Source organism: Procambarus clarkii, chromosome 90, assembly GCF_040958095.1.
Source record: "Procambarus clarkii isolate CNS0578487 chromosome 90, FALCON_Pclarkii_2.0, whole genome shotgun sequence".
NCBI classification, from domain to species: Eukaryota; Metazoa; Arthropoda; class Malacostraca; order Decapoda; family Cambaridae; genus Procambarus; species Procambarus clarkii.
The window spans coordinates 13415093-13426508 of NC_091239.1; the positions used below are offsets into that span (position 1 = coordinate 13415093).

The following is an 11416-nucleotide window of genomic DNA, read 5'->3' on the forward strand; positions in this document are numbered from 1 at the left end:
CTGCCTGCCTGCCTGCCTGCCTGCCTGCCTGCCTGCCTGCCTGCCTCCCTCCCTCCCTGCCTGCCTGCCTGCCTCCCTCCCTCCCTGCCTGCCTGCCTGCCTGCCTGCCTGCCTGCCTGCCTGCCTGCCTGCCTGCCTGCCTGCCTGCCTGCCTCCCTCCCTGCCTGTCTGCCTGCCTGCCTGCCTCCCTCCCTCCCTGCCTGTCTGCCTGCCTGCCTGCCTGCCTGCCTGCCTGCCTGCCTGCCTGCCTGCCTCCCTCCCTCCCTGCCTGTCTGCCTGCCTCCCTCCCTGCCTGCCTGCCTGCCTGCCTGCCTGCCTGCCTGCCTGCCTGCCTCCCTCCCTCCCTCCCTGCCTGCCTGCCTGCCTGCCCTCCCTCCCTGCCTGCCTGCCTGCCTGCCTGCCTGCCTGCCTCCCTCCCTGCCTGCCTGCCTGCCTGCCTGCCTGCCTGCCTGCCTGCCTGCCTGCCTGCCTGCCTGCCTCCCTCCCTGCCTGCCTGCCTGCCTGCCTGCCTGCCTGCCTGCCTGCCTGCCTGCCTGCCTCCCTGCCTGTCTGCCTGCCTGCCTGCCTGCCTGCCTGCCTGCCTGCCTGCCTGCCTGCCTGCCTGCCTCCCTCCCTGCCTGGCTGCTTCCCTCCCTCCCTCCCTGCCTGCCTGCCTGCCTGCCTGCCTGCCTGCCTGTCTGCCTGCCTGCCTGCCTGCCTGCCTGCCTGCCTGCCTGCCTGCCTGCCTGGCTGCTTCCCTCCCTCCCTGCCTGCCTGCCTGCCTGCCTGCCTGCCTGCCTGCCTGCCTGCCTGCCTGCCTGCCTGCCTGCCTGCCTGCCTGCCTGCCTGCCTGCCTGCCTCTCTCTAACCAGAGGCCGCAGAACATGTCACCCACAACACAGGTGGAAGAAGCGGACCAGAGTCCCACTCTCTCTCCTCTCACCTTTAATCATCAAGGCTACGGTAGGTTTTCAATACTTCATCCTGATAGTATCATCCTGCTACCACCATCACCATCCTGCTACCACCATCACCATCCTGGTACACTATCACCATTATAACACATTACTGAGTGGCAGAACCATTGAAGAAATAATTTGCTTATATATTAAGAATGTTTCTGTCTGTCCAAGGTTGGAGGCCAGGAGCTTGAGGCTAACCTCACCCAACTTTGCAGGGGGAATGGTCAGGGGTGGGGAACGGACATAGGCAGGTCGAAGTCGGCCTAAGTGAGAGAGACAGAGAGAGAGAGAGAGAGAGAGAGAGAGAGAGAGAGAGAGAGAGAGAGAGAGAGAGAGAGAGAGAGAGAGAGAGAGAGAGAGAGAGAGAGAGAGAGAGAGAGAGAGAGAGAGAGAGAGAGAGAGAGAGAGAGAGAGAGAGAGAGAGAGAGAGAGAGAGAGAGAGAGAGAGAGAGAGAGAGAGAGAGAGAGAGAGAGAGAGAGAGAGAGAGAGAGAGAGAGAGAGAGACAGAGACAGAGACAGAGACAGAGACAGAGACAGACAGAGACAGAGAGACAGAGAGAAACTCTACATACAAGAAGATATCAACAAACTAACCATCAACATATCAGACGTAAGTACCGACCCACCAAAGAAACCGGAGACTTAAGGGTAGACTTGAAAGTTTCAAGAAGATGGGCCCCACACACACTTGCCTCAAATCTCTCAAGGTTTGGGAGGGGACGGTAATGGGCCGGAATTACCCTAAATCTGTACAGTTATAAGGGAAATGACCCGAGATTATCCCCCGGCAGCTGCGTGCGAGAGGCAGAGGATTTTCGAGAAATTGTTTGAATTAAATGGACATTGGAATGCAAGGTTGAAGATTGAATATTTGTATTTACCGGTTTATATTGTGTATATCACTCACACGCACGCACACACACACACACACACACACACACACACACACACACACACACACACACACACACACACACACACACACACACACACACACACACACACACACACACACACACACACACAGAGCGAGAGAGAGAGAGAGAGAGAGAGAAGGAGAGAGAGAGAGAGAGAGAGAGAGAGAGAGAGAGAGAGAGAGAGAGAGAGAGAGAGAGAGAGAGAGAGAGAGAGAGAGAGAGAGAGAGAGAGAGAGAGAGAGAGAGAGAGAGAGAGAGAGAGAGAGAGAGAGAGAGAGAGAGAGAGAGAGAGAGAGAGAGAGAGAGAGAGAAAGAGAGAAAGAGAGACAGAGAGACTGAAAAAGACAGAGAGAGACAGAGACAGAAAGAGAAAGAGAGAGAAAGAGAGAGAAAGAAAGAGTACCATGAGAGGATCTATACCATAAAACACTAAAGCTTGAGACCGTTCACATAACTAACCCCCCAATCTAAACAGGTAAACCAATTTACCACATCACCTGCAGTATACCTATACAACCCCGTACATCTGGCCATACCCACATCACGTACCAAGCCTTAAACAAGCCCAAACGCTGTAACACTTCGCTCTTTAGGTCAGCGTAAAGTAAATTTCAGAGAGACATATCCAATTGCTGCTCTATAAATGTCTCTCCCAGGCTCTAGGGAATGAGACCTCACTCTCTTAAACATAGAGTTTTCCTCTCTTCCTTGATCGTCGGTCTTCAGTCCTCCTCTCCCTCTCTCCCTCTCTCCCTCTCCCTCTCACATATTATTCTTTCGCTGGTAGCTTTTAATGGGTTTGTATTTGTCTTGGGAGCCCTCAGGGGCTTAAGAATGCATTACTGTGACTCTTGTTCTCCGTCTCTGATGCCCTGCTCTTGAGGAAGGTGGGGGGGGGTGGGGGGTGGGGAGGAATGTTGTGGTTGTGGTGGTTGTGGTGGGGGGGGGGGTTGTGGTGGTGGTGGTGGTGGTGGTGGTGGTGTGGTGTGGTAAGCAAGCAAGCAACACAACCAAGAGACCAGATCACAGTCAGGAGACCAGATCACAGCCAAGAGACCAGATCACAGCCAAGAGACCAGATCACAGCCAAGAGACCAGATCACAACCAAGAGACCAGATCACAGCCAAGAGACCAGATCACAGCCAAGAGACCAGATCACAGCCAAGAGACCAGATCACAGCCAAGAGACCAGATCACAGCCAAGAGACCACATCCCAGCCAAGAGACCAGACCACAGCCAAGAGACCAGACCACAGCCAAGAGACCAGACCACAGCCAAGAGACTAGATCACAGCCAAGAGACCAGATCACAGCCAAGAGACCAGATCACAGCCAAGAGACCAGATCACAGCCAAGAGACCAGATCACAGCCAAGAGACTAGATCACAGCCAAGAGACCAGATCACAGCCAAGAGACCAGATCACAGCCAAGAGACCAGATCACAGCCAAGAGACCAGATCACAGCCAAGAGACTAGATCACAGCCAAGAGACCAGATCACAGCCAAGAGACCAGATCACAACCAAGAGACCAGATCACAGCCAAGAGACCAGATCCCAGCCAAGAGACCAGACCACAGCCAAGAGACCAGACCACAGCCAAGAGACCAGACCACAGCCAAGAGACTAGATCACAGCCAAGAGACGAGACCACAACCAAGAGACCAGATCACAACCAAGAGACGAGACCACAACCAAGAGACCAGACCACAGCCAAGAGACCAGATCACAGCCAAGAGACCAGACCACAACCAAGAGACCAGATCACAGCCAAGAGACCAGATCACAGCCAAGAGACGAGACCACAACCAAGAGACCAGACCACAACCAAGAGACCAGATCACAGTCAAGAGACCAATCTAGACCAACGAAGATGATGGCCTGGAACCCGCGAAACAGATACAGGTAAGCTCACGACAGCCCATCAAAAAAAAAAATTCGATTCAGAATTTGTCTAGTGGAAACAACACAACAATACCCAACTGTGTTCCATCTGCTTACTGCGTGTCCCTTTTCAAGTGTTTTGTTTTTCTAAAATTTTTATAGTTCCCCCTTTTGTTTACATTGTCATTCCCGTTTTCCTTTTAACGGAACATACATGTTTTATTTGAAATAAATGACGTTTTCTTAATCCAAGACGTTCTCGAAGATGGTTCTCTAGTCAATGTCGCCCTCGAAGATGGTTCTCAAGCCCGTGTCGTGCTTGAATATAGGTCTCAAGATAATGTCGTGCTCCAAATTGGGTCTTCAAAGTTACCGTTATACTTGAAGGCTCTCTTCAAAAACTTTGGCCATTCGTGAAGCCATTTCCCGCCAAAAGAAAGAGATAATTGTAAGTCATAAAATAATGGAGAATGGCAACGATTAAATGTGTCTTCCTTGAGTTACTTCTTTCATCCTTGTGATAGAAGAGCTTGTGATAGAAGAGGTAAACTTGGCTTCCTTCACAATTCGATGGAAGGGGCAGCATTGTTTCCATCTCCACACACGGGTGATAGGAGAGACAGCATTTCCTTCCCCCTCCCACACGGGTGATAGGAGAGGACAGCATTTCCTCCCCCCTCCCACACGGGTGATAGGAGAGGCAGCATTTCCTCCCCCCTCCCACACGGGTGATAGGAGAGGACAGCATTTCCTCCCCCCTCCCACACGGGTGATAGGAGAGGCAGCATTTCCTCCCCCCTCCCACACGGGTGATAGGAGAGGCAGCATTTCCTCCCCCCTCCCACACGGGTGATAGGAGAGGCAGCATTTCCTCCCCCGTCCCACACGGGTGATAGGAGAGGCAGCATTTCCTCCCCCCTCCCACACGGGTGATGGGAGAGACAGCATTTCCTCCCCCCTCCCACACGGGTGATAGGAGAGGCAGCATTTCCTCCCCCCTCCCACACGGGTGATGGGAGAGACAGCATTTCCTCCCCCCTCCCACACGGGTGATGGGAGAGACAGCATTTCCTCCCCCCTCCCACACGAGTGATAGGAGAGACAGCATTTCCTCCCCCCTCCCACACGGGTGATGGGAGAGACAGCATTTCCTCCCCCCTCCCACACGGGTGATAGGAGAGGCAGCATTTCCTCCCCCCTCCCACACGGGTGATAGGAGACAGCATTGCCTCTGGTCTAAGAAAGCATTGAATGTTAAATGACACTAATCTGCAGGCGAGGAGTCACAATAACGTGGCTAAAGTATGTTGACCAGACCACACACTAGAAGGTGAAGGGACGACGACGACGTTTCGGTCCGTCCTGGACCATTCTCAAGTCGATTGTACTTGACACAATCGACTTGAGAATGGGTCCAGGACGGACCGAAACGTCGTCGTCGTCCCTTCACCTTCTAGTGTGTGGTCTGGTCAACACACACTAATCTATTGCCTCCTTCTCTAACACCAGGAGAAAAACTAACCCTTCAATGCCCTCTCACTATAGCTGCTCTGAGAAAGGAATATTGATAAAGATAACAATAGAAACAGAATGAACAAAAAGGCAAGGAAATGAGGAAGAAGAAGAGAGCAGTAAGAAAGAGAGGAAGAAGAGAGAAAATCCTTAATGGAAGCAGGAAGATATTTAATGTGTGTACAGGAAGAGCATTAAATGATAACTCAGGAGGCAGGAAAAAGGATTTAAATGAGGTAGTCCACGAATGAAGGGAATTTAGATAAAAGGTAAATTTACACAGTATAAAAGCTCTTAGTGTACGCTTTAATTTAAGAATGTTTGTGTCGTTGATATTGAATTGTGTTAGAGAGAGAGAGAGAGAGAGAGAGAGAGAGAGAGAGAGAGAGAGAGAGAGAGAGAGAGAGAGAGAGAGAGAGAGAGAGAGAGAGAGAGAGAGAGAGAGAGAGAGAGAGAGAGAGAGAGAGAGAGAGAGAGAGGAGAGAGAGAGAGAGAGAGAGAGAGAGAGAGAGAGAGAGAGAGAGAGAGAGAGAGAGAGAGAGAGAGAGAGAGAGAGAGAGAGAGAGAGAGAGAGAGAGAGAGAGAGAGAGAGAGAGAGAGAGACAGAGAGAGAGAGACAGAGAGAGAGAGAGAGAGAGAGAGAGAAAGAGCAGACAGACAATAACAACAATACTATTATCCAGAAAAAAACTATTTTGGGTGTCTAAATCTAATTCCAATGATTAAGCTTTAAAGTATATGTCAATATTCCGCTATTGTATAATATGTTGGGCCATAAATTCTATCTAAAACATTTTTCTAGTGTCCATGGACAAAAAAAAAACTTCTGTCCGGAGTTATGTCCACGGACACCGTCCAATATTTCCGTCCAAAGAAACAGTTCATAGTTTCTCTTGAGGACAATTGTGTGGAGGGTTCTGACCAGATCCCCGAGTCAGGCTTCCTGTGCACTTCAGTGCTAACCAACTGTGGCAATACGGTTCAGAACCCCCACAGCACAAGCCGAGATAACGGACCTTACACTCCCCGGAGGAAAACTTCCAGTTATACAAGACGGAGTCATTATGTTGACTTGCAATGTGGAATAATATTTGTCTGGCCAGCAGAGGCTCTCCCTTCCCCATGAATAACTCCTCCCTCCCTCCCTAAGCCTCCCCATCCCCCCTTCTTTACCTCAGCCACCTCCCTATCCCTCCCTCTCTTTCTGAGCCAACAAACTGTTGCTTCTACTGCACCCCCGCTGCAGACTCCCCAATGGCTTCGCTACTTTTAAACTCAACGGAAGCAATTGCAGTAATCGTCTTCTGTGTTTTGTTTTTCCAATGGGAGATTTGGCTTAGATATCAACCCGGGACCTGCCCGAAACGCTGCGCGTACTAGTGGCTTTACAAGAATGTAATTACTATGCTATCTATCCTCACAATCCCAATGTACCTTCTTGTATATATATAAATAAATAAATAAGTAAATAAATAAAAATCAATCATCTTTACTAGGCGTTAAAGCTGGCTTAGGTATCAGTGATTTATTCTAGAAAGTGAATGCAATGCACAACTAAACTTATCTTATCTCCAACTTCTGTTGAATTTGTATTAGATAATGTTGCAAGAGCAAGCGCTGGTGATTATGCACGACCCAATAACTAGATCTAAGGTCAAAGCTACTATGACTAATATGTATTGATATTCAAATGGTTATTTAGCAGTGCAACCTCGATTCTTCGAACTATATGGGACGAGGCCAGATTCGTTGCAACTGGAGATTTGTTGCAACTGGATATTCATTGGAGCGGGATATTCGTTGGAGCGGCATATTCGTTGGAAAGGCATATTCGTTGGAAAGGCATATTCGTTGGAGCGGGATATTCGTTGGAGCGGGATATTCGTTGGAGCGGGATATTCGTTGCTGTAAGAGATTCATTGCAATTCAAGATGGATTACAACCGGAGATTGATTGCAGGGGGACAGTTGCTGCAACAGGAAATACCTTCATAAGGTTTATGCGAGTGGCGAGAATTAAAATCAGTTCGTCGAAAGCAGGTACAGCACATTCAATTACAGAAAGAAGTTACACGATAGGAACTATACATATTTGGCTAAATGTTACATAATCGAACCATGAACATCGGATATAATTTCGGACAGGTCAAAAAGGACTGAAACACTGAATGACCTTACGCTTTGATCTCGACAATTGCTCTATGACCTATAGCGGGGCTCGAACCCTCAAAATACGAACCTACATATTCACCAATATAGATATAGCACCATGTAATCCACTTTTTCACCCCAATTAGTATATTAATTACACCAGGAGACACTGCCCCATTTTTAATACAAAGCAAATATCAACACATCAAAATATTTTCAATAAAACATTGTTGATGAAGGAAATGGCACACACATATGCAGGAGAAAATGATTTTTACACAATTAAATGGACTCAAATTATGTAATTGAAGCTGACATCATTTCCTGGGCGACCGGTACGACCGTTAGGCACATTTCCCGGTACGAAATTTGAATATTTAAAATAATTTGTAAATATGTACAGACAACGGTTTTATCTTCGACATTGATAAGGGCTGTTGAATCTAATATTGACCAGAGCTGTTGCATCCCCCAGTAATATTGACCAAAACTGTTGCATCCCCCAGTAATATTGACCCAAACTGTTGCATCCTCCAGTAATATTGACCAAAACTGTTGCATCCCCCAGTAATATTGACCCAAACTGTTGCATCCCCCAGTAATATTGACCCAAACTGTTCCATCCCCTCTAATATTGACCACAATAACAGTATCCATCAACAACAAGTCGAGGAACTTGGAACAAAATGTATATTCCTTCACCTAGGCGGAGGGGGGCGTCACCCCCCGCGTCCCAGGCAGGGGGGGGACCATCCGGCTGCCCCCCCCCCCTTACCTCCAACACCCAGAGGTCATTCGTTCGTAAAAACCCGCTTCACAGTTTTATTTTATTTTATTTGGCGTGGGATAATAAAGGGACAGAACCTTTTTTTGTATAAGAAAAATATATTATTGTATTTGTATGTCTCGTTCTCTTTCGCTCTCTCATTTTATATATATATATGCAACTGAAAACTCACACCCCCAGAAGTGACTCGAACCCTTACTGCCAGGAGCAACGCAACTGGTATCTACAGGATGCCTTAATCCGCTTGACCATCACGACCGGACATAAGGAAGTGATAGCCGAAGCTATTTAAACCACTTCCCCGCCGGCACTCGGATTGTAATCTTGGGCATAGCATTTTATCAAATCACCTCATTCTTTGGGGCACACGATAGATACCAGTTGCGTTGCTCCTGGCAGTATGGGTTCAAGTCACTTCTGGGCTGTGAGTTTTCAGTCGCATATAGTCCTGGGGACCATTCAGGCTCGTTCGCATTTGTGTTCCTCACGTGTGCCCCAAAGAATGAGGTGATTTGATAAAATGCTATGCCCAAGATTACCATCCGAGTGCCGGCGGGGAAGTGGTTCAAATAGCTTCGGCTATCACTTCCTTATGTCCGGTCGTGATGGTCAAGTGGATTAAGGCGTCCTGTAGATACCAGTTGCGTTGCTCCTGGCAGTATGGGTTCGAGTCACTTCTGGGGTGTGAGTTTTCAGTCGCATATAGTCCTAGGGACCATTCAGGCTTGTTCATATATATATATATATATATATATATATATATATATATATATATATATATATATATATATATATATATATATATTGTAGATAATAGCATTTCATTCACTTAGACCATCCGAGCCTGAAACCATGGAGCACAAAAGCAGCAACCCCACAGCCTTACCAGCTAAGCCTCCAGCACCTAAGGATCTTTCAAACGAAAGACTCCCAGAGACACCCATCTGATATCCAACTGAAACTTTAAGCTTTCCTTGGAGCTCCCATACCCGCAGGATGGGTAACGGGATCCACTATCATCCAATTCATCAATTTGTAAGTGTTAAACAAGTAATAATGATAATAAGAAACTAACTTATATATATTACCAGAGTCGTGGAAGGTTGCCAACGTGGTACAAATTTTTGTGATGGGAGATAGCTCACTTGCATTGCACTATAGTTCAAGTAGCCTATTATGTCTATGATAGGAAAATTGCTTGAGTTTATAATTGAAAAAGCCATTCGTTTATTGAAAAATTTCTGCATATATTACACTTGTAATATACATTGGCAGAAAAGGGGTGAACAGAAGCACCAGGGGAAGTGACAAGGTGTTCAAATATCTGTCAAACTGTGAGAAGAAACCCACGAAGTATTTTGTATTCTTCTCAATTTTCAGGCGACCAATGAGGGTGAAATAGAAACTGATAATTAATAAATTTTCTAAGATACTTCACAGGTGAAAAATTTAACAAAGGATAATTAATGGGTAACTTTAGTTAATGGAGGCAAAGTGTAAATGAAAACAATAAGGAAGAGGAAGAAAATGGATGGTAGGAAATAAGGAGGAGGAAGAAAAACGTGCTTACTAAGGGAAGAAAATGGATGGTAGGAAATAAGGAGGAGGAAGAAAAACGTGCTTACTAAGGGAAGAAAATGGATGGTAGGAAATAAGGAGGAGGAAGGAAAACGTGCTTACTAAGGGAAGAAAATGGATGGTAGGAAATAAGGAGGAGGAAGGAAAACGTGCTTACTAAGGGAAGAAAATGGATGGTAGGAAATAAGGAGGAGGAAGAAAACGTGCTTACTAAGGGAAGAAAATGGATGGTAGGAAATAAGGAGGAGGAAGGAAAACGTGCTTACTAAGGGAAGAAAATGGATGGTAGGAAATAGCGGAGATCGGGTTATCGAGATCAAAGTTTTTTGCTGTCGCGAAGAAAGTGTCGGAGGAGAACGTGCGAACATCCGCCAGCAAGTTTCAAGTGGCGATCTACACACAAAGTGTTCCGCGGGGAGCGATCACGAGACGCTACAGAATCACTACCCCCTTCTCCCCCCTTCCATACTTTTTTGCTATCTTGCGGCGTCAGCACCTTCGTCAGCACCTCCGTCTTTAACTCACACGTCTTCCTGTCCCCTGGGGTCTGCTATCGAGCCGTCTCGATATCAACTTCATCAACCTGCTGACTTTCGTCCTAGTCAATCTATCCGGCGACCCTGCTTTTACTGGACATGGTACTCCTTCACATGAAAGGTTCTCTATAGACAGCCACACCCCCCACCACCAGCCACACCCACCACGAACCAGCCACACCCACAACGAACCAGCCACACCCACCACGAAGCAGCCACACCCACCACGAACCAGCCACACCCACCACGAACCAGCCACATCCACCACGAACCAGCCACACCCACCACGAACCAGCCACACCCACCACGAACCAGCCACACCCACCACGAACCAGCCACACCCACCACGAACCAGCCACACCCACCACGAACCAGCCACACCCACCACGAACCAGCCACATCCACCACGAACCAGCCACGCCCACCACGAACCAGCCACACCCACCACGAACCAGCCACACCCACCACGAACCAGCCACACCCACCACGAACCAGCCACACCCACCACGAACCAGCCACACCCACCACGAACCAGCCACACCCACCACGAACCAGCCACATCCACCACGAACCAGCCACGCCCACCACGAACCAGCCACACCCACCACGAACCAGCCACACCCACCACGAACCAGCCACACCCACCACGAACCAGCCACACCCACCACGAACCAGCCACACCCACCACGAACCAGCCACACCCACCACGAACCAGCCACACCCACCACGAACCAGCCACACCCACCACGAACCAGCCACACCTACCACAAACCAACACACTTTTCACGCCCGGCAGATAGACGGGACCCAAGCCGCACATCCCGCCAACAGAACACGGTCCTATACACCACTACATATCCTGGCCAGGAAAGCTTAGCTGTATACACAGTATACACACTATATACAGAATACACAGAGACACAGTTGAAGCTGCAGTTGAAGCCGGCTGTGGCCTGCTACACCCATGACTCTTCAGATAACTGAAGCAGCCGACACAGTAAATCGACATTTATCCTTCTGGACTTCGCTGGGAAAATGCCGTCGATGTGACGGGTAAATCGACGTCGATCTAACGCTGACCAAACGTCGACTAGACGTTTGGTCAGTGAC

The 11416-nt window shown here is 48.6% G+C and overlaps 1 protein-coding gene across 1 annotated transcript; it reads left to right on the plus strand.

The window, feature by feature from the left end:
- The first annotated feature begins 863 nt into the window (after positions 1-863).
- LOC138359408 (activating signal cointegrator 1 complex subunit 2 homolog) lies at positions 864-3722 on the plus strand. Its single transcript, XM_069318544.1, has 2 exons — positions 864-942; positions 3250-3722. The coding sequence occupies exons 1-2, from the start codon at positions 864-866 to the stop codon at positions 3720-3722; spliced, it is 552 nt and encodes a 183-aa protein (XP_069174645.1).
- The last annotated feature ends 7694 nt before the right edge of the window (positions 3723-11416 follow it).